This window comes from Leucopleurus acutus, assembly GCF_964270905.1.
Source record: "Leucopleurus acutus genome assembly, chromosome: 10".
Taxonomy (NCBI): Eukaryota; Metazoa; Chordata; class Mammalia; order Artiodactyla; family Delphinidae; genus Leucopleurus; species Leucopleurus acutus.
Window position 1 is genome coordinate 103137228 of NC_139153.1, and position 24197 is coordinate 103161424.

General features: G+C 52.9%; 1 protein-coding gene across 1 annotated transcript in view; it reads left to right on the forward strand.

Moving 5' to 3' along the window:
- SLC22A23 (solute carrier family 22 member 23) overlaps positions 1-24197 on the forward strand; it is a 146024-nt gene that overhangs the window by 36428 nt on the left and 85399 nt on the right. Inside the window, exon 3 of the mRNA XM_082847535.1 lies at positions 3906-4060. Within this exon, the coding sequence (XP_082703661.1) occupies positions 3906-4060 (155 nt within the window). The remainder of the gene's footprint in view (positions 1-3905; positions 4061-24197) is intronic.

The window sequence follows — 24197 nt, forward strand, 5'->3', positions numbered from 1 at the left end:
CTGGAGACGGCAACAGAGACGCTGTCGGTGATCTCTGGAAACCCACAGCCCGCCCTCGCATGGGGTTTGGTGGTGGCTTTTCTTGGGGAGTGGAGGCGGGGAAAGGGCGAGGGTTTGGGGTTTTGGTTTTTTTTTTAAACCAAATCCTTGAGCTTAAACGTCTTCAGAGTGAGCTATACTGACCTAAAAGATACTCTAATCCCAATGTTTTAACCACAAAGACTTTTGTTTCCTAGAAACCTGCATTGAAATAGGTGGGGAAGGCTATGGTAATATAACCTCGTCACTTCTCCCTAAAAACACGGACTTGACGGAGGTTTTAGTGTCCCGATTCCTGAGAGATTTAATAGGGGAAGTAAATATGGACCTCGACCAACAGATCTGTGACGGTTTAAATTGTTTAGACGGGGTTTTGTGGTTTCTTCCTTCTGGCCCATCCACGCCGTTTGGCCTCCCTGACCGCACGCCAGGCCTGGGGACAGAAGACAGGAGAGTCTGGGGTCTCCCTTGGCGAGCAGCTAGAGTCTGGTGCCATGGCCGCTTGGCCAGGGTCACCGTGGTGGGCGAGGGGCACCGGGGGGTCAGGGCGGGCAGCTTGTGCTGGGGCTCCCTGCACGTGTGAGTGGGCCTCAGTTCCAGTTTGAAAGTTTGGTGTTTTCCACCCTTACCTGATTTACTTTTGGCATTTTACTCCCTGCTAGAGCCTTGCTTCAAAGGAGATAAACACATGTAGAGGGAAGCCCGGATTTCACAGCCCTTGGCACCGTTTCACGGCTGTGTAGGGAAGTTGATCCAGTCCTAGGTTAAGCTAAGACCGCAGTCAGCGTCTAAGAAAACTTTAAAAAGTGACTGTTTTCCACACACGTTCTATCTGGGACCGGACAGTATGTACGGTCACGCGTTAGTTCACATGGAAGAGGGGGACCGGCCCGGTCAGTGGCTCTTGCCCGATGACCTCGTTCCCCCCCTCCCCGGGTCTTTGGCTGGACATCCTGCATGTCTCGTCCAGCAGGTCCCGGGAGGCTGCCTTTATGGGCTGCACCGCAGGCCCCCTTGTCCTCTGGCTCCCGGCTGAGCCTGGCCAGCGGGGCAGAGGCCGGGGTGGGGGGGCGGCGCGGGGAGCACAGGCTGGAGATGTGAGGGAGGGGACAGCAAGGTGGCGGCATTTCCCTCCCCTGCTTGGTCTCTGTAGAGTTGCCATCGTTCGGGGCCCCCCTGCCTGCGCCCCGTCTCTGAGCTCCGGACTGTCCTTGCTCCCCACTCCCTGCTGTCGGCAGCCCCAGCCTTCTCTCCCAGCTTGCCCCCCGCTTTGTAAATAATCCCTCCGTTAAAGTCTCCTCCGAGTCCTCCGTTTGAGCGGGACATCTGTGTCCTGCGGAGACCCTGTCGTATTTCTCTGGGGCCGCTGTCACGGTTCCCAGGCACTTGGTGGCTTGGCTGACCTGACTCGCGGTCCTGTAGTTCGCGCCAGGCTGAGCCCAGGGTGCCCGCAGGGCTGCAGGACCCCCTGGGGGTGCTAGGAGAGAATTCACTGCCTTGCTTTCTCCAGCTTCTCGCGTTCCTTGGCTCCTGGCCCACTTCTAGTTTCTGAGCCCTAGATGGCTGGTCAGGTCCTTCTCACAAGGTCATCTCTCTGGTTCCCTGCAGCCAGGACAGGCTCTCCGGGTCCTTAGATTGGACCCACCTGGACAGTCACCTCACCTCAGGCCCTTCACCTTCGTCACGTCTGTGCAGCCCCTTTTGCCTTGAGAGGTGACACAGTCGCAGGGTCTGAGGACTAGGACCGGGGCCCCCCCGAGGCCGTTACTCTGCGCATCGCAGATTTGGGGGTGCGGTTTTACCAGTCAGCCGGTGGGGGGGGGGCCCAGCTCTGGGGCAGCCGGTGCGCACGTGAACTCCAGTGCTTTCTAAATCACTTGCACGTGTCTATACCCGACGGCCGTTCCTGAAGAAAGCACAAGGCTCGTTTGACGGAGCCTCGTCTTTCTCAAGATTCCATCCTTCCTCAGGGAGCCTGGATTCGGGGCCGCGGGGCTCTGACCCTGAGGACCATGTCGGCCCCACAGTTCCTAATACTGATTTTCACTTAATGATTTTAACAACCATTTGGGAGGGAAAGATTTAGAATCATTTCTACAAGTTAAAAAAAAAAAATCCAGGATCTTTCCTAAAGTGTCAGGACAGGGCAGACCGTATCTGGTGGGCGACAGGGACGTAGGATGCGGGAAGGGGACCCACGAGCTGCTGGGTGCCCTGTCCGTCATCCCTGTTAGCGATCCCAACACACTGTGATGCAGGACGGTTATCCCCGTGTTACAGAGAAGGGAAGTCGAGGTAAATAAAAATGGGTAAGTTAGACTTCGTTTTCCTTCATTTTAGGAGACCAACTAAGCCATGCTTAAATTTATTTCTGTAAACGGGTTGGGTTTGGACCAAACTACCTATAGAGTCTTTGCTGATGAGGACTTAGTGGCCCCAGCACAAGTCAGGGGAGGTCATGGCTAAAAGCTCGATAAGAAGGTTGACTTACGTTGCGTTGAGCTCACAGCCTTGCCCTCCTTTCTCTAAACCAAAGCGACTGACGGGGCTGCCCAGAAGCCTAAGGAATTCTGAATGAAACTGTGTCCTGTAGTTCCCGCCCCCAGAGTTTCTAGAAATTACATCCATCTCCTGCACAGGGCAAGACCGTGCACTCCTGAGTATTGCTTTTTTAAAAAGCAGCTTTATTGAGAGATAATTTACATACCATAAAGCTCCCCCATTTTAAGTACCCAATTCAGTGAGTTTTAGTATATTCACAGGGTTATGCAGTCACACCACACGCCGAGTCTACACCATTGCCATCTCCTGCCCATTTGTAGTCACCGCCATTCTCACCCCAGCCCTAGACAACCACGACTCTACTCTCCATTCTCTCCATTTGCCCTTTCTGGGCACTCTGCTCTTAGGTAGGTGCCTCGTCCTAAGTCTAGGTGTTTGGGGTACCAGGCGTGGACTTTGTTCCCTGGCAAATGGAGTCCAGTTGCTCTGTGAGCCTTCCTTCCGGTTCACTCTGGCTGTGTCACATTCATCTGTGTGGGGGAGGGTTCTGCTCTACTTGGGACACATGACAGGTTGGGAGGGATGGAGAACAAGGGCCTCCCCATCCCAGTGGGCCACCGCTACCCAGCCCCCCCACCCCCGGGCCACGCCTAGAAGCACATCGCCCCCTAGTGGTCACCGAGCTCTCACCGGCTGGCGCTGTGGCCCACCAGCCCAGGGTGCGCGCTGCCGTTTCCCGAGGTGCAGAGGATGGGCCCGGGGGGCTTCACTTTCAGGTCCACACCCGTTGTGTACAGGTCAGGCTACCTTAGTTTAGCCTGTGGTCCCTTAAATTTCCTTCTCATCATACAGCTGAAACCAGTCGGCAGCCGGCTGGGCCCTGGGCTCCACCAGGCCACGGGTGAGGTCGGGCCAGACTAGTTAACAGCCCAGAGAAACGGCTTGAAGCCGCTTGCCTGGGGTCTGTGTTGACCCTGGAGCCACTTCCAAAGGTCAGCAGCTTCTCAAGACATTGAATGTTGGGCATGTCAAGGTTGGTGTTTGGGGAAGGTGTCATTGATTGTGTTGAATTATCCCCCATGTACTTGGGAACAGACTCGCCAACAGGACTTGGTTCCCATCTCTCTGGTCTGTTGAGCGGTACTGTTGACCTGTGTTCCCTAATCCACAAGTCCAGCGGGTGCGTGCATATCCCCCGGGGGCCTTCTACCCCTGGGCCTCCCCAGGTGGGTCCAGGAGGGATACAGACTCAGTGCGGTGCTCACCCGGCACCCAGCGAGCACGGCGGTCCCAGGGATGCCGTGGCGTCCAGCCGGCGGCCCCACCCGGCGGTGGCGGCTAACCGTGTCCCTGTCCGCGTGCAGGTCCGGCCGGCGGCCCGTGCTGCTCTTCTCCGTCATCTTCATCCTCGTCTTTGGACTGACCGTGGCGCTGTCTGTGAACGTGACCATGTTCAGCACGCTCAGGTTCTTTGAAGGATTCTGCCTGGCCGGAGTGATTCTCACCCTGTACGCGCTACGTAAGTAGGAGCCTTCACGGCGGGTCTTGAAGAAACGAGGGGACGTGTGGCCGCTGCGTGCGAGGTTCGGGAAGGGTGTCTGCGCGCTGCGATTCGGGGAGGCGGGGGGCGGGCTGTGGAGGCAGCAGCTTCTGGAGGTGCGGACCACAGGCCTCATCTGCTGTGAAAACACTCGTTCCCACGTTGTGTCTCTAACTCTCCCTTCAGCCCGAGCTCAGGCTCAGGGCCTGTCGGAGGGTGTGGGGGGCTGCATCGTGGCCCGGAGAAGGGGGGATCGGCCCGCAGTGGGCGTGGACGGGCTTCTGCTTTCCCCCGGGATGTTCTGTGCTCACGTTCCGTGCACTGCCAATCCTGGACGTATCCGGGCATCCCTGCACTCGGTTCCGGAAGAGCATAGCAAGTGCTTGCTCCAGTGTGCTCCGACGGGCTCCTCAAGTTTCCCTTGTCTTTTTTTCTTTAAGACTGTGCCAGGTCCAGGCTTCCCACCTCCCCACGTGGCTTAAGTGGTCTGGGCTTGAACCCTAAGCGCTGGTGCTGGGAGAGCAAACAGCAGTCTCTTTAGGGTGAAGAAAATTTCCATCGTGTCTGTGACCCTTTTAACTCTCCTGTCAAGGATGGTTGTCTCTCTTCTTTGTAGTTGGTGGTTTCCAGCACAGGGCCACAACCCCACAAGGAGAAGGAGGGTTTTAGGCATTTAGTTATTTTCTAGTTTTATACTTTTTAATCAGTGTGGAAAGAACTGTTAGGACTAATGTAACATGATTTATGACATGTTTTCTTTTTCTTTCCCTTTGACAACATAGGCAGGATAGACTAGGTAGCAGTTTCCAGTGGGGTCAATAAGGGTAGCTCGGATTATCTTAAGTACGGCTCTCTTAGTTTAGTCTATGATCCCTTTAAATAACACTTTTAGATGGCCTGGATTTTGTTCCCTTATTGTAGAGAACTGTAGTCGATTATAACGTAGCTTTATAACCACAGAGAATAAAAGGGCTACAGAGGGGTTCTCCTAAAGTCACTGTGGACAGTTTTGTTATCTCCTTCCGACACCGAATTGCATTGTGGTCTCGATTAGTCACCATTTCCAGGTTATTTGCATTTATTTTGGAACCCTTGCTCTTGGGGGTTCTTAAGGAATGTACGTGTTCCAGGGCAGTGGGTCGAGGGGATGGCTATTCGGAGGGTTTGTTTCTTTGAACAAACATCATGGGCGTGGGGGTGGGGGGGGTGGGCTTGAGCGCTTCCATTCCAGGTGCCTGGGCCGTTCTCCATCCCTGCCCACCCGTCCGTCTGTGCAGAGGAGCGGCTCTCGCGCTCGTTCTGGAGGAGGCTGCGGGCCCTGCTCTCAGGCCCTCTGGTCCCATGTTTGTTCAGGCGCGTGGGCATCCGCTCTCCAGGCCGCCATCCCCGCGGGGCTCTGGTTCCCACAGGAGGACATCCGTCCTTTGCTTCCTCGAGGACGCTGTTCCCGGGGACGGCTCAGCACACTGGCAGAACGGAGCAGCCACGCTTCAGGAACTTAGCAGAGAAATAACCTCCCTCTCACCACCCCGGTACTTAGCCACGTTTGGTGGAGAGAACGTGTACGGAAAAGAGCCTTAAAGCACAGCTGACATATCGGCTTTATCTTGCACGCTAACTGCTGGCAGAGACCTCAGAGGACCTGGGAGGACCCTTGGGGCCCAGCGGGAGAGGAGCCTGACCTGCTGGCCCTGCCGGGCTGTGATAAGGAAGGAGGGCAGGGGGTGGCCGGCACTGGCCATCTCTGCAGACTCCCCTGAACTCAGCCAGACCTGGAGAGAATTTCCCTCAAATGGCATCATTTCAGCCTCATGTAGAATCGCCCTTGTCCCTGTGAAATCTGTTGCTGCATGTACTGTGAAAAATGAAGCTAAGGCTGTTTTTTCATGAGATTACACAGTGAGCTCTTTATAGTAGAAAGTTCTCTTACGTACTTCAGAACCATACGAAGAGTGTGCTTATCCCGGGAGACGGCTTTGCTGTTATCTTACCGGCACAGATCGTGTAACCCAGGCATCTGCAAACTTTTTTCTGTAAAGGGACAGGTAGTAAATATTTTATTCTGTTGCAGCTACTCAGATCTGCCATCTATCCTGAGAGCAGCCATAAATAATATGTAAATGATTAGGTGTGGCCGTGTTCCAGTAGGACTTTGTTTACAGAGGCAGATGGTGGCCAGATTTGACCAGTGGGCCGTCATATTTTAGCCACTGATAAGTGATGCTCTCTTTCCAGTGACGCTGGGAAGCTTGGAAAGCTTAGAATCTGATCTAGCATGTGTGTGGGCTTGACAAGCTGAGCTTTAAATGCTGGCCCCTCTCCTAGTTTTATTTGAAATTTTCTGCTTTCGTTTCTCCTTTGTCCCATTTTCCTATCTCCATAATTTAAGTATTATTATATGGATTTCTGCGCACAGTCTTAGGTTTTCTCGGAAATGAAGCAAGGCGTAAATAAATAGCTATGTTTTCTTAGATTGGGATTATGAGTCAAACGTCATGACAGATACCGTTGCAATGAAAATTTCCAGATACCCACCAGTGGCCCGTTGTCCGAGTTAATACTATATCTGATATAGCAAAATTAAAATAAAACGATATAAATGATTACTTGGAGTTCATTGAGATAATATTTAAACAGCATGAATCAGAAAAGCTAAGTTTGGGAAGGGAGACTCAAAAAAGGAAATAAAGTTGTAACGGGCAGACAGCGTTGGGGTGGGTGTGCTGCGTGCCGGGCTGGGGCAGCCCCTCTCTCTGGCAGTCTTGGGAGAAGACGGGCTGGTGACGAGAATTTAAGAGACCAGCTCTCAGTCTGTAGGGCAGGTGATTCTGAATGTCCTAATCACTGTGCTTGCTAGCGTTTCATACACAAGTAGTACATATGCTTAGTGAATGCTTGGGAATTCGTTTTGCTTAAAGGCAATTCTTCATAACCCTGGTCACAGGGTCGAAGTATTTCTTGACTCTAGAGAAGAGTTTTTACGTGGGGGAAGTTGATTATTTGGAAGATACATTTTTTACGGTCCTGACGTTTTCTCCCCCTTCAACTGGCAGGTTTTTAGCTTACTTAATGCGTCTGCTGGAAAGGTCTGCATTTTCTCAGAAGAGACCTGGATATCGTTCTTTTTGCAGCCTTGCAGGTTCTTGGCATCGTAAGAAGGGAAAGTCATGATTTTTGCCGATTTCGCTTCTTGCGGAGCTTGCCACGAAGGTGGACTCTTCATTTTGAGACATGCTGCTGACGTGTGAAAGTTTTTGTGCTGTTACGTGCAAGGCTGCTTAAGGTTTTTCCTGGTTTGGAATTTGTCTAAGGTGCATTCCAGTGAAAGACTCTCTCCTTCAAACTTTAGTTTCCTTCGGCTCGCCAAAGGGAGATGTGGTTGTGTCATTAGGACTAGGACATAAACCAGAGACTGTGGGCATCTTCCCAGGAGTCTGTACCTGTCAGCATGTTGGCAGGAACCAGAGACAGCGAGCTATGCTGAATGGTTAGTGGCAGCTACAGACGAGCTTCCTGCCGCCTCTGAGGCCTCACAAGGCACTGAAATAATTAAACACACTCGGGCCACCCTGGTGGCTTCATTGTAGCCCTTGAGCTCTGGACCCGGAAAGAAAAAAAAAAAAGGTAGAAAGTCTTGCCTTAGCTGGGCCAGCAGCAGGGAACCACAGACAGAAAAGAAGCGAGCATCACGTTTCCTGATTCGTTTATGAAAAGGTCTTGTCAGAGACTAAAGAAATAGACGCTTTTCAACACGGGCAGATGTGATTTGTTGTGGTGTGAATCCTTTTTCCACCAAGGATTCGTAACCTCACAGACAGGGTGATGCAGCTTTTGTAAAGATGTGTCCTTGTTTAAAAGGAGCCCCGAGAGGTTATAGCTTTTTGAGTCGACTTGATATCAGCTGTAATAAGTCCTGGGGGAGAGGAATGTGTTTAGCATACTTTTTTGAGTTTCTCTCCTCATTTGATCTCTGTCTTCCCCTCCCCACTTTTAGCAACCTCCCCCGACCCTGAGCGCAAGTAACGAGCCCGGCTTTTTGCCAGCAGAGACCATACCATACTGACGGTGGGTGAATGAACGTTACTTTTTTGTTTTTGTTTTTCGGCCTAGCAACAGTCAGGCCAAAAAACAAAACAGTTGTTTTGTTTTGTTTGAACAATTTCCTTGAAAAATTAAAAGCTTCATGTTCTCATTATAATAACCCTCCTCAAACCCATACAGCATACATAATTGGACGAATTTTACACATAAGGAGTGACCAGAAATTTCACAGGTGACTAAATTACTGATTACTTTGCAAAATGAGGAGCCACATCTTAACTGGTAAATAATCTCTGAAGGACCTGGAGTTTGCTCTGCGTGGGGCGATGTTCTGCTTCTCACCAGCTCGTGAGATAGATGATGGATCTGGACTCAGGCTGAGTAATTTCCGTCGTGCTGGGTGACTTTCTTTCTCGCGATTGCCTGTATTTCTATAATTTGATGTTCTTCTGAACTAATATTCCTGGGGGCGTATTTCAGTCGACAGGGTTTTTGAGCATCAGAGCTGTGCTGTACGTTAAGAAGACGGTCCACTGAACCGTGGCACCAGGGACTGAGTCATTGAGCTGTGTGGTCAAGTATAAGTGACCCCAGCTGGCTGATAGCAAATATTGGCACTGCGTTTGGGGGAAGGGACAGTTTCAGTGTAAGTGGCCCCAGCTGGCTGATAGCAAATATTGCCACTGTGTTGGGGTGAAGGGACAGTTTCCGTATACGTGACCCCAGCTGGCTGGTGAGCAAATATTTGCACTGCGTTAGGATGAAGGGACAGTTTCAGTGTAAGTGACCCCAGCTGGCTGATGCGCAGTTATTGGCACTGCGTTGCGGTGAAGGGACAGTTTCTTGTGAACGTGTGCTTGGCCATCGTCATCGGTCACCTCTTTCTTCCCCCACCTGCCCCATCTTCAGATGCCTGGGCCTTCCCTGCGGCCACCCTGGGAGCCACAGCCCCGTTCTGGTGGGACCAGCTCTACCTACAGGGCTTTTTCCACCAAGGAAGTGAGTCAGAGTTTACCCAAAGCCTTTGGCAAACATTTATTTTTAAACTTCAGAAGAGTTTTGGTTTGATCTGCGTTCAAAACCGCATGGTTGGGAAATCAGAACGGACTTAGGTTTCCCCATCTGTCTTTTTCTTCATGGGAAACACTTTACTAACCCACAGACAGACTGTGACAGGGAAGGGAGCAGATGTATAAGAGAAAGGTAACAAGGCCTTTGTCCCGTCACCTGCCTTCCCCGTCACACCTCGCAGGAACCCCAGCACTCTCGGGATGCCGTGAGAGGGCAGGGGGTCCCGGCAGCTTAGTCCCATCCTCCCGAGGGGTTGAGGTGGCAGCGGCTGGGGCCCTGCGGCTGGTCTGAGAGTGGAGAGGCGGGTTGTCCAGAAGGGAACCAGGAAACGCCACCGAGGACTAGTATTTCTAAAAGCAGTGCCAGTTCTTCAAATAAAAACGATGAAACCTCTCCCCCTTCTAACGTGTTACCGCAACCTGGATTTATATGGAGGCTTTTCTCTGAAGAAAGTGCAAATGTCTGTGTGGCTCTAGGGCATGTGAGGATATATTGTGTCACCTGCACGTCAAAGGTGGAAATATGAGGGCAGAGGAAGGGTACGCGGCTCGTGGCATCACGGAGGCCCGGACGCCCAGTCTTCTGCTGGAAGTTGGGACAGAGGTGCGTGTAAGTGGGCGTCAAGTGCATATTCCTTTGGGTGTTTTGAATTTGGTGAAGAGAGTCCTGTCTCAAAATCAGTGGAAAAAGTAGAAACTATTTAGATATCTGGCGTTCTAAGATTAGAGTATTTGGATGCCTTTTCCCCTGCAGTGGAGGATGTTATTAAAGCTATGTCTATCCCTGAGGCCTGGGTGTTTCCCAGACTGGGATTCTAGTGGTGCGTGAGGGCTTCGTTTGAAACCAGCTGCTCACACACTAAAAGGGGAAGGAGAGAGATGTGGAAATCAGGAGATCCAGGTGTAGTGTGAGCTCCATGGTGGCCCGACCCTGTGCCAACAGGCTGCTTTATCTCTGAGCTTCTGTCTGCCTCTCTCTCAAGTCAGGGCACAGGTTTCAGAGTGTGTGCCGTGGAACCATTTGTGGAGAAAATGGGTAGAAAACAAAAAGAAATGGCTTCTAGGTGTTAACGTTGACCACCGCTGTCAAGACAAGGCAACGACAAAACCAAGTGGAAACCACCGCTGCCCCCGTGCTTTCTTGCTTAAGCTTTCCATGGCTTTTCATTCTAAGCTCAAGCAGGAGCCTCCCCCGGTGCTGAGGGTTTCATAGCCCTCAGCAGGGGCCGGGAAGGACAGGAAGCCGGGGACGCTTGGCCCCGAATGGTGTCCTTCTCCAGCCCGCACTGGCAGCCTGAGTCGTGGCTCTCTGGAGGCTGCGGCGCCGAGGGGCTGAGGTCAGAGGTGGCGTGGGAGGTGAGTGGGGGCAGGACTAGTGGTTGACCGCTTCCCTGTGGTTCTCGGCCCTGCCTTCCAGGCCGCAGCTCCACCAGCTGCTCCACCAGCCGCCCCCCCCCCCCCCCGCCCCCAGAACCAGGTGGACTCACAGGTCTGTTCCAGGAATCCCGTTAGATGCGACAGGATTTTCTTTTCTCGTCTGGAAAGACAGGAAGGGACACAGTGCTGGAAGCTGTGCTGACTGGAAGAGGGGGTTGAGGAGAAGTAGGAGAGCGACGTTGGATGCACTTCGTTTTGTTTTTCGCTCTTGAAACAAAAGAGAGGAAATGAACGTCACCTGGAAAGCAAGTGAAAAAGACCAGGCTTCCTTAAAAACATCCAAACGGACCTGGTGGGAGATGAAATCATGACTGGTTTGCCAAGACTCCTGTTGGCAAAGAAAACCATAACCTCGGCTGAGAGAATAGAGAGCAACGTAACTCCCGTGGCGCTGAGCCCTGAGGCTTGCTGTCGGGGGCCGTGCGGCTCTGTGTCACGCCAGAGCAACGGGGCTTCAGAGAGTCTCAGTTTTGTTTTTGGTGGCTCTCGTGAAGACAGGACTGCTTTCTCCTTCACTCACGCCTTCAGCAGGCATTCGAGGGCTTACTGGGTGCCGGGAGCCGTGATTAACTTGAGCACTTACTGGGTACCTGAGTCAGGGGCTGAGCACGCGAAGGTAGACACACCTTCCTGCCCACCAGGACTCGGAGTTTAGTGAGGGAGATGCAGGGCCAGGCCCCGGCTGCACTGAGAGTGTTGGAAGGCAAGCCCGAGCTGTGAATTTGGTAGAGTCGGGAGAGTAGGTGCTAGCTATTTGCAGTGGATACTCAGAGGCCAGAGGAGCCTAGAGCATTCTGGGTACTGTGGTTGATCAGGGATGAGCTGGAGCCTAGTGCATTCTGGGTACTGTGGGTGATCAGGGACCAGCTGGAGCCTAGTGCATCCTGGCAAATGTGAGTGATTAGGGGCCGGGTGGAGCCTAGTGCATGCTGGGTAATGTGAATGGTTAGGGACCAGCTGGAGCCTAGTGCATTCTGGGTAATATGAGTGATTAGGGACCAGCTAGAGCCTAGAGCATCCTGGCTGATGTGGGTTATTAGGGGCTGGGTGTAGCCCAGAGGCTGAATCATGAATAGTGAAGCCTGGGAAGGAGACTGGGACAGTGCACAAAATGACTGTCCTCCGTGACCTTGGGACAGTGCCAGGCTACTGCAGGGTCTCAAGCAGAAAGGTACCAATTTAGACGCACGTTTTGGGGGGACTGCTCAGGTTGGGGCAGTGGAGAGCAGACCAAGGAAGCAGTCCAAGCTGAAAGCTGCAGGCGGTTGCAGCATCTGGGTGAGGAAGGAGAACCTGGAAGAGTGTGGCCACGGGGAAGGAGAGACTTTGGGGAGGTGGGACCTGAGCTTAGGTGATTGGAGAAGGGAGCGCAGAGGACCTGGTGACCAGCTTGGGCACCTGGACAGGTTCTGCTCCAAATGGTGGGGTGAGGAATGCAGCCCAGGCTTTCAGATTCCTAATCCTGTGGATTTCGAAGCCACGGGCCCCTCCCCTCCTCTGGCAGGTTTGCCGGGGGAAGATGACAGCTTCAGTTTCAGATATGACGGGTTGGGGGTCCCTTAGGGGCATCTGGGGTGATTGATTTAGCAGGTGATCGGCTGTTCAGAAGTTCAGGAGCAAGGTCCGCATGTCCTCAGCATCAAGGCAGCAGTTAGAGGCCCGGGCATAGCTGAGTTTGCTCAGAGCCTGTGTAACATGAGAAATAAGTGGGTGGAGGAAGAGGAAGCAGTGAGGGAGGTGGGAAGGAGTAGCATGAGTGGTCAGTGGAAAGTCAGAATAGCCTGATAACCAGGGCGCTAAGGAGGGGCCGATGAGAGTGTCCAGTGATGCAAGACGAGGATTGAGAAACAGCCCTGGGATGGAGCCGTGGTCGCCCAGTAGGTCAGAGGTAACTGGGGCAAAAGCAACTTCCATTTAGTGATTAATGTAATCTAAATCATTTCAAGCATAGGTTTTAATTTCTGTCTTCCCCAGAGGGATACGTCTTGTCCTCATGGCAAGTATTTTAGAAAGAAACTTTTTTTTGGTAAAATGTACGTAACATAAAATTTACCATCGCAACCATTCTTAAGCGTAGAAGTCAGTGGCTTAAGTGCATCCACATTGCTGTGCAAGAAAATAACAAATAAGTGTTGATTATAACTGGGTAGAAAACATTGAGTTTAGAAGGCACGTCAGTAATGAGGCTTTTCTTGAAGTCTCCTGAAACAGCGCATTCCCTTGGCTCAGCTGGGAATTCAGAACTGCAGTTGAACCAGAGATGCAGTTTTGTCTCCCAAGGGACATCATGTTGCTCACGCCGAAAGCGGGGTCTGCACGCTCGCTGTGCGCCCACCCTCCTTCTCGTCCACAGGCACGCATGTGTGTGTCACACATCAGCAGCTGTGAAGATGCTGGGGGGGGGGGTTTGGTGTTGGTTGTAAGCCAGGCCCCACCGCTCACCCGGTGTGATCTTGGGCGAGGTGCTTACAGACCCTAAATCCGTTTCTCACCGTGAAGGGTGGTGCAGAGAGTTGAGAGGATGAACGTAATCGCCGTCGGTAAACCATGAAGATCCAGAGACGTGTGCGTGGGCGTGTGTGTTCGTGCACGTGCTTCTGTGCGTGTCACGGCCACCGCTCTGCTGAAAGCAGGAATCCTGTGCTGGGATCGTCAAGCCTTTCCTCTTCCAAAGGGCCTCATCCGAGGGCTTCCCTGAGCTCACAGCAAACTCGGAGCCCTTAGCTGGAGGGGAACGTTGCACTGGGGCTGGCTACGCGCTGGGGGTCACGGAGGAGAGTCACTGTGGCGGGGACAGGCGGGGGCAAGAACCCACTTCATAACCGTTTCTCCAGCAGCTGGCTTAATAAACTACCTCTCCTGTGACATCCATCCAGAGCCCCACAGGCTGCATTTTTAAACTCCGAACCACTTCAGGGGCAGGAGGAGATAATAAACTACAGGAAAGGTTCTCCTGGACAAATCGCATGAGGGGCCCTCGGCTCTTCTGTTGGACCCCAGTACCTGGGTACCCATCACACCCAGAACCCTCCCTTCATCGCTGAGAAAGACACAAGGAAATGGAACCGTGGCAGCTGTTTTCAAGATCTGTCTCTCACACATATTTTTTAAATTTCATACTAACTATATAAGGTAGATCCTGCTAAGACGCCCATTTTACAGATAAGGAAACTGAGACCTCTAACCCCCGGGCGAGTGGGCCCTTCCAGGAGGAGCTGGCGTTGCCTGGACTTTACCGTGTGCCTTGATGCTGTGCTGAACGCAGTATCAGTAGTTCAGTTACTCCACCCCTTAACCCCATGATTGGGGCACCACTGTTATCCCCACTTTACAAATGGGGGCCTGAGGTGTAGGTGAGGTAACTGGCCCAGGACCACAAACCCAGAGATGGAGGAGCCAGGACTGGACCCCAGGTCTCGGTGGCTCCAGTGCCCATGTTGGTAACTGCCATGTCGTTCCTAACAGCCCTGATACCATCTTAAACGTGTACAAATATCCCATGAGGAGTTTGCATTCGTTCTTACAACTTCTAAATGACTCTAACACCAAAATGTTAATAATGACCCCCAGTTCCAAAGCCAGTAGGGTCCTAATTAATGGCGCTTGGATGTGACGGGTGAGGGGCTTTTCCTGAAACAGAATCACCCGTTCAGCCTTGTCGGGTTGAGCAGCAGAAAGACGTGGCTTCAGATTCAGTCTCGCATTTAATCTGTTTTGGCATTTGGACTTGAGAAGTCCCAGCGTCCGGGATGCCTGTTCACATAACTTTGCTGTCTAAGGTGGTGTTAACAGCTTTGAGGCTTTGCCCGCATGGAATACTCATCCTTCATACCTGCCACGCCTCGGCCCCTCGACGGCCCTGCTGACTTGTCTGCTTCTCTCGACCGTGGCATTATTAAAATATTCACTAAACAGCGCTTAGTCCAGTGCTGACAGGGGCTGAGCCGGGAAGCCATCCCTGCATCCTGTGTCCTGGTGCTCCTGTGCTCAGGAGCGTGGCCTTTCCAGGGATGGCCTCAGCCTGGTCACGTCCTGGGATGCTGAACGCAGTGGTGGCTCCCATCTCCTGCTGCTTTGTGCAAACCACGGTTAAGCCTGCCTCTGTGCAGCCGGCCATGGTGACCTTCGGCCTTTGGAGTGTAAATCTAGACACGAACGTCGTCTGAAATCTCAGGTCCCTGCTGGGTTCTGGGTTGCTCAGCCAGACGGTCAGGGTGGTGCTTGTAAATGGATTTTCATTGATGTGAGAACATGAAATTTAAAGGTTCCTGCAGACCGCCAAGAACGTGTCCTCAGGTGGCCAGAGACAGGCCTCCCCCCACTCAGGAACCAGCGTTCTAGAGTCTAGAGTGCAGCCCCAGCTGGTGACCCTCTCCGTGTCCCATCCCTGCCGCCCTCAGCTCCTCCCACCCCCATCACCGGGCGGATGGCTTGGCTCCGGCCTGCCCCCCCGCGCTCCCCGCCCCTTTCCCCGGCCGGCTGCCTCTCTGGCCTCATCCAGCATCCTGAGGACCAGGCACCTTCCCAAGAGATACCTCTGTCCTCTCACCCAGGATCCTGGCCGGCGAGCGTGACCTCTCCACAGGAAGTCACCGTGGGGGGCTGGGAAGGTTTTCCCAAAGGGCTGGGGCCTCCGAGGGATGTGGGTGCCGGGTGCGGTGTCCCAGCTGCACTCTATAGGCGGAGGACGGCCGTCGCCCGCTTTTTGCGAAAGTGTTTGCTCCGTTCCGTGTTTCGGGGAGATAGCTGTGGGGGCCTTGCCCTCTCATCCCGTGGTGGCTGGCAAGTAGCAAGAGTTTGTGCTGTTCTAGTTCTCGCTAGTTCTAAGGAGTTTGAACCAGAATGTCCTCTTTATCACAGAAGGCGTCCCTGCAGAAAGTTCAGTGGAGAGCCCATCGTTCAGATCTCTCTTTCCCATGAATGAAATTTACCAAAGCCATTCCTCTTCTTGGCGCTTTTATCACAGAAAAGATGGTCTCCTCCGGAACCATCCTTCAGCACCCGTCCTCGTGTTTCACCTGCTCCCGGCGGTGCGGGCTCCCAGCCACGGGTGGGGACTGTTATTGCGACTTTGACGTGAGCCTGGAGTCGTAGGGGTGTCGGTTTGCTCTGGGGTACTCGGGTCTCTCTCTTTAAGAGGGTGTCATTGAATCACAGAACACGCCACCCCGGGGGTTAAGGCTGACATGCCGGGAGGGGATCGCGGTGCCCAAACCTTGTTCTTCCTTTGTGATCGTCGCCCAAAAGCCTGGTGCTGGTCTCTGGCCCGTTCGTTTATTTTCCGTTTCCCTTGGGTCACTGTAGGGTCTAATTTCATGTTCTCTCCAGGGGATAATTGTTCTTTTGCTGTTTTTCCAGGCTCTTCTTTTTGGCATTTTCCGCATCCACCTTGTGACGGTAGAAGCAAGTGTTTGCACTGTTGCCTCTTCTGTCCCATCACCGCTGCTTTGGCACCTCTGTGGGGCTGGGGGGTCAGCAGGGCGGGAGCGGCTGCTGTCTGCTCTCAGCGGACGAAAGAGCATCGCTTAAGGCTCCCATCCTTCTTCAGGGCTGATAAGGCAGCTGAGAATAAAAGAAGAGTTGAGACCTCAGGATAGTTACCTTCTGGAAAGTTACACAGACCTCTGACCTCTTCAAATACTGGGAATTATTGTGAACGGTTTATAAACATGAACCTGAAGGATTTGGGTGAAGGAGTGTGGTGGTTACACGTTTAAGTTATAGAAGAAGAAATAAAATGGGAAAACACACGCCTTTATTTTCTCTCCCATTCTCTCACACGTCAGGCTGTGAGACAAAGCAGTCCCTCATCATAAACTATCTCTCAAGAGGTTCAGACCAGAGCTTTCCGAGAGACCTCGCAGCAGGGCTGGGAGCGCGCTCTGTCTACGTTGCCCGGTGCTCTGACCCCACCACATGTGGCGGTTGAGCAGTGACATGTGACCGGGGACTGGGGCACTGAATCTGTAAATTTAGTTAATTTTCATTGATTAAATATAAGTAACCGCACGTGGCGAGCAGCTGCTGTTGTGGTCAGCGCTGCTGGAAGCTTCGTGTCGAATCATCTCGGGACGGTTGATTTCGCCAGCGCTGACCTCCCTACCAGGTTCCACACCCCTCCACGCAGCTGCCTGGTGGGAGTTCCACTTGGTCTTGAAAGCGTCTCAGGGCTAGTGTGGCTGAGACAGAGCTCTCGTCCGCCCTCAGCCTCACAGCCACGGCCCCCGCGTCTTCCCAGCCTCAGTCCAGAACCGCCACACGCGGGGCAGCTCCAGCCGAGGGTCTGCGTCGCTTTCTCGCCTCTCCCCCTTGATCAGCTGCTGAGGCCCTCGATTCCCTCCACCCCCGCACAGCCCCCGAGGCAAAGCCTTGCCATTTCTTGCCCTCAGTAGCCTCCTGAGCCGTCTTCCTACCTCCTGCTCATGCCGTGCAACTAATTCTTCAGTTACAACCAGGGTGATGCCTACACATCCAGAGCCAGGCCTTGTGCTCATCTGCTTCAGACCCTCTGGGTTAGTTAGCAGTGTGGGTTAGTTCACTGTGGGAGCCTGAAACCCAGAATGACAGGGATTTAAACAGAGTAGCTGTTTATTTCTCCCGTCACTGTAGTCATCCAGGCGGGCATGGACGGTCTCCTGAGCCTGGGGCCCAGACCCTCCCTTTCTGCTAATCCTGCCATCACGTCCACATTGCAGCCAGCACGGAGGTGGAAAAGAGGAGGCGGGAACGCTCTTCTCATTAAGGTCACTGCTCGGAGGTCGTGGGTACCACATCTTACATCCCCGCAGTAACCTGCCCACACCCAGCTACAAGGGGTCTGGGAAATACTGTCTCATCTCGGACAGCCGCAAGCCTGCAGGAGGCCGGTGGGGTGCTGGGGGATGACCCGTGGTCCTTGCCACACCCTCCAGTGGCTTTCACTGTGCAGCCCAAGGTCCTCACTGCAGCCTGTGAGGTCCCATGACCTCACTCCGCATTCCAGCCAGACTGACCTCCTTTCCATCCTCTACGTGCCAGGCTCTCACTGGTTCCTCCGGTCGTTCTTAGGAGCCTCTCCCTTTGCCTGAGATGTTCTGTCACCGTGATTCTGCTCATGTGACATCTGCAAAACTTTCTCACACCGTCCATCTCACCGCTAGCCAGATTATTCCTTTAGGACCACCTGCCTTTCTTTAAGCATCTACCGCCCCTGGAAATATATTTATTTATCTGAATCTCCATGAATACCACCGCCCCCCCCCCGCCCCTGGCTCTGGAATAGACTGCACTGAGCACGACCTTCCCATTCTTCTCCCCTGTATCTCCGGCACCTGGGGTTGTACCTGGCACAGAAAGGGCGTCTACACATGAGCTGGGTGAATGAATGAATTCGTGGGACGTGATGAAAATCTGTGCAGCGCCGTCGCAGAGTAGATGTGTGTGTGCAGCTGTAAAATATGACAGCCGGAAAGGCTGCAGGTCTCTCGGTGCCATTCCCGCCGCTTAGAGATGAGGGAAAAGCACGTGTGATGTCACGCAGGTGGTTATGGACAGCAAAGGTAATAGCTGGGATTTCTCATGAGGCCTCGCGAGCTAGACAGTTGTGGACTGGATGCCAGAAGAGTCGGCTGCGCTCAGAACTGACGGCTCAACCCTGCGCCACCACGACTGATTGATACGGACTCCCAGCAGAACAAGGTCTCAGTGACCCTGTGTGCAAATGAGGTCTGACTGAGCACAAAATGAGGGGCTGGCCAGCAGGAGCGAGGACGCAGGTCACCATCCTCCTTGTCTTCACCGCGATAGGTTGACTGCCCGCGAGTCCCTGCTGTCGCCTTCACCGTAGCTCCACGGCAGGGAGGGGGGATCGCAGCCCATCCTGTATCTTCTGCCCGTGGTAGATACTCAGTAAGAACTGAGAGATGGGAAGAGATCTCATGGGGGGTTTTGGTGAGTCAGTAAAGAGTCAGGGTGTCACTTCTCCATCCACACAGCTCACCAGATGTGCTTAAAGAGCGGACCCGGCATCAGCAGTAAACGGTCTGGTTCCCTCGCGCTGGGCGTGCGGGGCCCTTAGGCCGGACTCTAGCATCGGTGTCGGTGTCCTTGGCTCCTCTGCTGTCCGGCCGTGGTTTCACAGGTAGGCAGCGTTTTAGTTAAGCTCTCAGGACCTGAAACTAATATTTACGAAATGAAGCAGAGCTGCACAGACTCTGTACCTTCCCGTAGGGTCTAGTGCTGCACACCAGACTCAGGAATGCCAAGGGTCCTACGTGGGATGCAGGCCGGCCCCCGGTTTCCACCCGGTGTTTCATAGATGAGACAGATGGATAGTGAATGGGGCCAGGGTGGCCGCAGGGGACACACTTAGCCCAGGCCCCTCCTAGGAGATCGTAAACCTGCAGGGAACGCTGAGTGTGCCCGGAGCTCTGGGCCCCGCGGAGCGTTAGGCTTACTTCCGGCTCCCAGCTCCTCCCATGGGAGAGCCTGCCGGAGACGTCATTGCAGACGTGGGTAGATTCTTGGCCCGCACGTGAAGGGTTTGCACTAGGACTCGGCGAGGCTCTGGGCACGGCAGGAGGAGGCTGGGGCAGGTAGGGGACCCAGGGTGTGCCTGGATCGCGCTGCATTCTCACGTTGGGGGTGAATCTTCAGAACTCGGATCAGTGCGCTCTGTGATTTGAGGCCAGTTACTTGAGAGGCTGAGTGTATGTAGAATGTCCAGGGGGTCCTGCCTTTTTCCTCTTCAGGATCATTGGATGAGAGGTTTAGCTTAGGCCATTCCCTCATGCCTGACATGACTCCCAGCTGGCGGCTGTTCCAGGTGACGCAGCAGACAGATGGTGGCAGCTGGCCTGGTGACACCGTGCTGGGGGGGGGGGGGGCGCTGTTCATTTCATCCAAAATGGGGCCTTTTTTGAAACACAGCACTGTGATGTCCCTTTGATATATGGCCCACCAGAGCTGGCTGGATATTATTTTTTTAGGACAAGTGACATCAGGTTTGCAAGTTAGTAAAAAAAAGGCACGTGCCGAGGGCGAATCTTTAAAACTGGCTCCAGCAAAGCGGACCCTGCCGGCAGGCGTGGGGGTGGGGGGGTTTCGCGCCGCTGGTGACAACCTGAAATGCGCGCGTCACACCCCCTCCCCTCGTGCCGGATCTGCGGGACTTGATTGCGATGCCGTCACAAGCCAGGAGGAAGCACCTTGTCCTGGGTGTCTAATGCACAGGCCCCTGGCCGGGTGACCGTGCAGGGGCTCCATCCCCCCGATGAGTTTAGACCCTTGTGAGCCTGGACGAGGCTGTGATTGCAGGAAAACAGCCTGAAAAGGGGGAGAAGGGGGCGTCAGGGAGCAGCAGATGAAAGACGCCAGCCGGCTCTGTCTAGACATTTACCCTGCCCACCACCTTCTGTCCCTCCTCAGAGAGGCTTCCCTGACAGTTCGCGCAGAATTCACCAGCTTCCTTCTCTTAGCACACCCTGATTCTCGGCATTCACGTTTTAAAAAAATTGTTTAGTTCTGGTATGAAACACATAATATAAAATTTACCGTCTTAACCATTTCTAAGTCACTGTGTTGTGTTAAGTACACTCACGTCGTCGTGCAGGGGTCACCACCATCCGTCTCCCGCTGGCACTCTGTCCCTGTTAAACAGTCTCCCCTCCCCCATCCCCGCCACCCACTTTCTGCTCTCTGTCTCCGTGCATCTGACCCCTCTAGGGACCCCACATCAGTGGCATCACACAGTACTTGTCGTTTCGTGCCTGGCTTATTTCGCTGAGCGTAACGTCCTCAAGGTTTATCCTATGTGATGTGTGTCTGCATTTCCTTTGTAAGCCTGAGGAGTATTCCACATCTGTCTAGACTGTGTGTAGTTTATCCATCCAGGGACACCTGGGTCGCCGGCACCTTCTGGCTACTGTGAACTGTGCTGCAGGGAACTTGGGTGTGCAAATATCTTTTCGAGACCCTGCTTTCAGTTCTTTTGGGGGTGTGTCCAGAAGTGGGATCGCTGCATCATACGGACTCACTGTTTTCATCCGCAAGACGAAAGTGTAGGCTGTGGCCCGCTCCGAGCCCCAGGCTGTCTCCAGCATCGCGTGGCCTGGCCCCCGAAGAGCAGCCCCCAGGGGGTGGGTGTGAGCAGCGGTGCCCGTCTCCTCTGGGCACGAGGAGCAGGCTGTCTTGGAAGAACCACCAGCCTCCCGTGGCTGCTTGATTTGGAGCCCCTCCCCCGGCTCTCCAAACAAGCAAAGTTTTTCAGGGGGGACGGGGAAGAACGAGTTACAAATGCCCACTTAGCAGGTTCACAGCTGTGGGCTTTGTTTACGGTTTCCGTGGAACAAGTGGGTTTTTCTTCTTCCTTCTGTCTCTGGGGCTGAGGCTTGTCTGCCGTCCTGCAGGGCCTCCTTGGGGCCGCCACCCCAGTGCATCCCTTTCTGCTTCCCTCTCGTCTTCCCTCTGGTCCACTTCTGAATGCCTGGGGAGCTCTCCGAGCCCTGGTGGCATCAGTGTTGTGTTTCTTGCTGATGTCGAGCCGGGTCATTTAATAAATCCATTTGCCAGGTAATTAAAGACCTAGGAGGAGTGTGGAAAGATGCTGTTTTTTAAGCCTGTTGAGATCTCCTCTTTGTGTCCAGAGGGGCTGATGTTTAATGGGGAGTTTGAGACCCGCGTCGTTCAGAGCGCGATGCCCTTAACGTGGCACCTCCTGCTGGAATTCAGAGCTGGGGCGCTCGTCGCGGTGTCTCGGTGGCCTAATGGATTATTCTGTAGATGTTCTTTGGAGAAGGTGAGCTGAAAATAATCGGTGACCAGGTCTGCCCTCGTGACATCCCAGCTGTAATGCATCTCTCTGTCCTGGTAACAAAGAGTTCTCTGAGGAGTGCTTTGTTTTGAGGACAGGGGTTTCTGGTTGGGGGCCAGTAGCAGGCACGTGTGTTTGGTACCATAATGGGGAGGACACAGATGTCCTAGTCTCTGGTCCGCACTTGTACCCTCAGAGGACATCCCTGAGGAAGCCAGAGACTTTTAAGGGACCAAGATGATTAGGGCCACAGTGAGGGGCAGGTTGAGTCTGTAATATTAAGTCAGCAGCTGTGCAGTTCAGTTAAGACATCCATGTTTTGGAACTTGTTGTTTTACTGTGGTGAAATATATGTAATGTGAAATTTACCTTTTCAGACCTTTTTAAGTGTACAGCTCAGAGGCATTAAGTATATTCATGTTACTAGCATCACCACCATCCATCTCAGAATAGTTTTCATCTTGCAGAACAGAAACTCTGTCCCCAGTTAGCACTAACTCTCCATCCCCCTCCTCCCAGACCCTCACACCCACATTCTACTTCCTGTCTCTATGAATCTGACAGCGCTAGGGACTCAGAAGTGGACTCATCTAGCTCTTGTCTTTGGGGCCTTATTTCACTGAGCATCGTGTTGTCGAGGTTCACCCATGTTGCAGCCTGGGTCAGGATTACCTTCCTTTTTAAGGCTGAATCGTATTCCATCGTATGGTGCAGCACACTTGGTTTATCTGTTCATCCGTCGATGGTCACTTGGGTTGCTTCCACTTCTGGACTGTTGTGGAGAATGCTGCCGTGAACATGTGTGCACAGGTGTCTGTTCAAATTCCTGCTTCCAGTTCTTTTAGTTACATACTCTGGGGTTGCTGGATCGTATAGTTTTGAGGACTTTTGAAGTCGCTATATTCTTCGGAGACTATCTGGTCTAACTTCCTAGAAGCATAGTAAGAGTTTATGCTGACATTGTTTCCAAGTAGAATTAACAGGAGGCAAAAAATACGGTTATTATTTAGTAATTAAGTTACAAGTTTGAAGTAGGTGGTGGGGTGATGAAACCAGAGAGAGTGCTGTTTTTATGTTTTATTTTCTTTGTGGCATTTAATATAACCATAATAATTATTATTATTATTATATATGCATGTTTCTTCTTGCCACTAGAGAAATGTGCTTTTGAACTGATTTTCCTACTGATAAGATTTTTTAATATTTACAGCATCCACAGTTCCACTTATCTGTTCTTTTAAAGAATTAAGAAGCATTTAGATAGGATGCTTGTTTGAAGTGGGTCTGGGGGATTAAAATCTATTTTCGTGAAGTTGACGTGTGTTAGGAGATTCTTTGTTTTAGAGAGGGAGCGTCCGCTTTGCCAGGATTCACCGTTGGGATGTCTTTATCGTTGTAATCTCTCCCGGCGTGCTGATGTTTAATTCAGTGTGTGCAGAATGCTGGTTCACACAGCGTTCGTGTTTCCACTGGTAACAGTCCATAGTTGATACCCATCAGCTGTGTTATGAAGGGACTTGTGGTTTTGACCTGACACCTTAGTTTTGTTTGTGTAAGTGGTGGTGCTGTCAGTGACAGACAGGGACCAGCATTGCTCTCAACCCAGCAGAAGCCCAAGGGGACGTCAGGACAGCAGAATAAACTGATGTTGCCACAGCGCGAAGAGTCTTTTTAGAAGACGGCTCTGACGTGTCTTTTTACTCCGTGGCTCCAGTTCTCCAGAGGCCCACGTTGCTTTGGGAGCAAAGTGCCTGGTTTTCACGGCGGCCTGTGAGGCTGGGGACAGCCCCAGCCCTGCTCCCCCGCTGCCCCCTCCTCTGCTGCTTCGGTTCCTTGAACACTTTGTGGTCTGTAGCACCTCCGCACTTCTGCACAGGTGCTCTCTGCTGGGACAGGCTTCTACGACTTCTTCTCAGGGTGAAGTGTGCTCAAGTCCTCGGGAGACAGAGGCGCCATTTTTTCCAGAGCTTTCTCCCGGCATCCCCCTCCCGTCTGAGTTGGGGGCCTTCCTCACTCATCACAGTGAGTGCTTTCAAAAGTCAGCTTGTTTAAATACTGGACAGACATATAAATGCCAGCAAGTCAGGTGTGGGGGCTTCTGACACCAGGCACGTTTGAGGATTACGACCGTCGCTTTGAAACGCCCCGTGTGTCCCTGCCCAGCCACCCAGGTCACTCCTGCCCTCCCGGTCACCACGAGCCTGGCTTCTGTGTTTCTCCTTCCCTTGCTTTTCTTCATAATTTTGCCTCATCTGCTGGGATCCGCGAACAGTCTGTCGTTTAGCTTTGCGTGCTTTTCAGCTTCTAGTAAGTGCGGTCTTGCAGCACGTGTTCTCCTGGACGTTTTTGTTTTCACTCGGCCTTTTTCCGCAGGTGCGTGTGTGTGGCTCTTTGCAGCTGTCATGCGCTCATTTCACTGCTGTGTGAATAGCCCACTGCTGTGTGACCCCCTAGTTGATTTTTCATGGATCTCTGTTCTTCTCTTTCCCTCATGCCCCATCTTTATCCCAACACACAACTTTAAACTCCCACAGGGCAGAGATTGCGTTTATCTCGCTCACCGTTACGTCCCAGTATCCAGCACGTAAGAAAGTATTTAGTAAAGGAAAGCCACGCCCTTGGTCAGAGGGTCTGCCGGGGACGGTCACGGGCCACCATACCATCCTTGTGGGTCCAAAGCTCTTTCCTCCCTGCCCCTTCTCCTGCCGCAAACCCTAGACCAGGGCTCAGCACGCTTTCTGTAAAGGGCCAGATGGGAAATATTTTAGGCTCTCTGGGC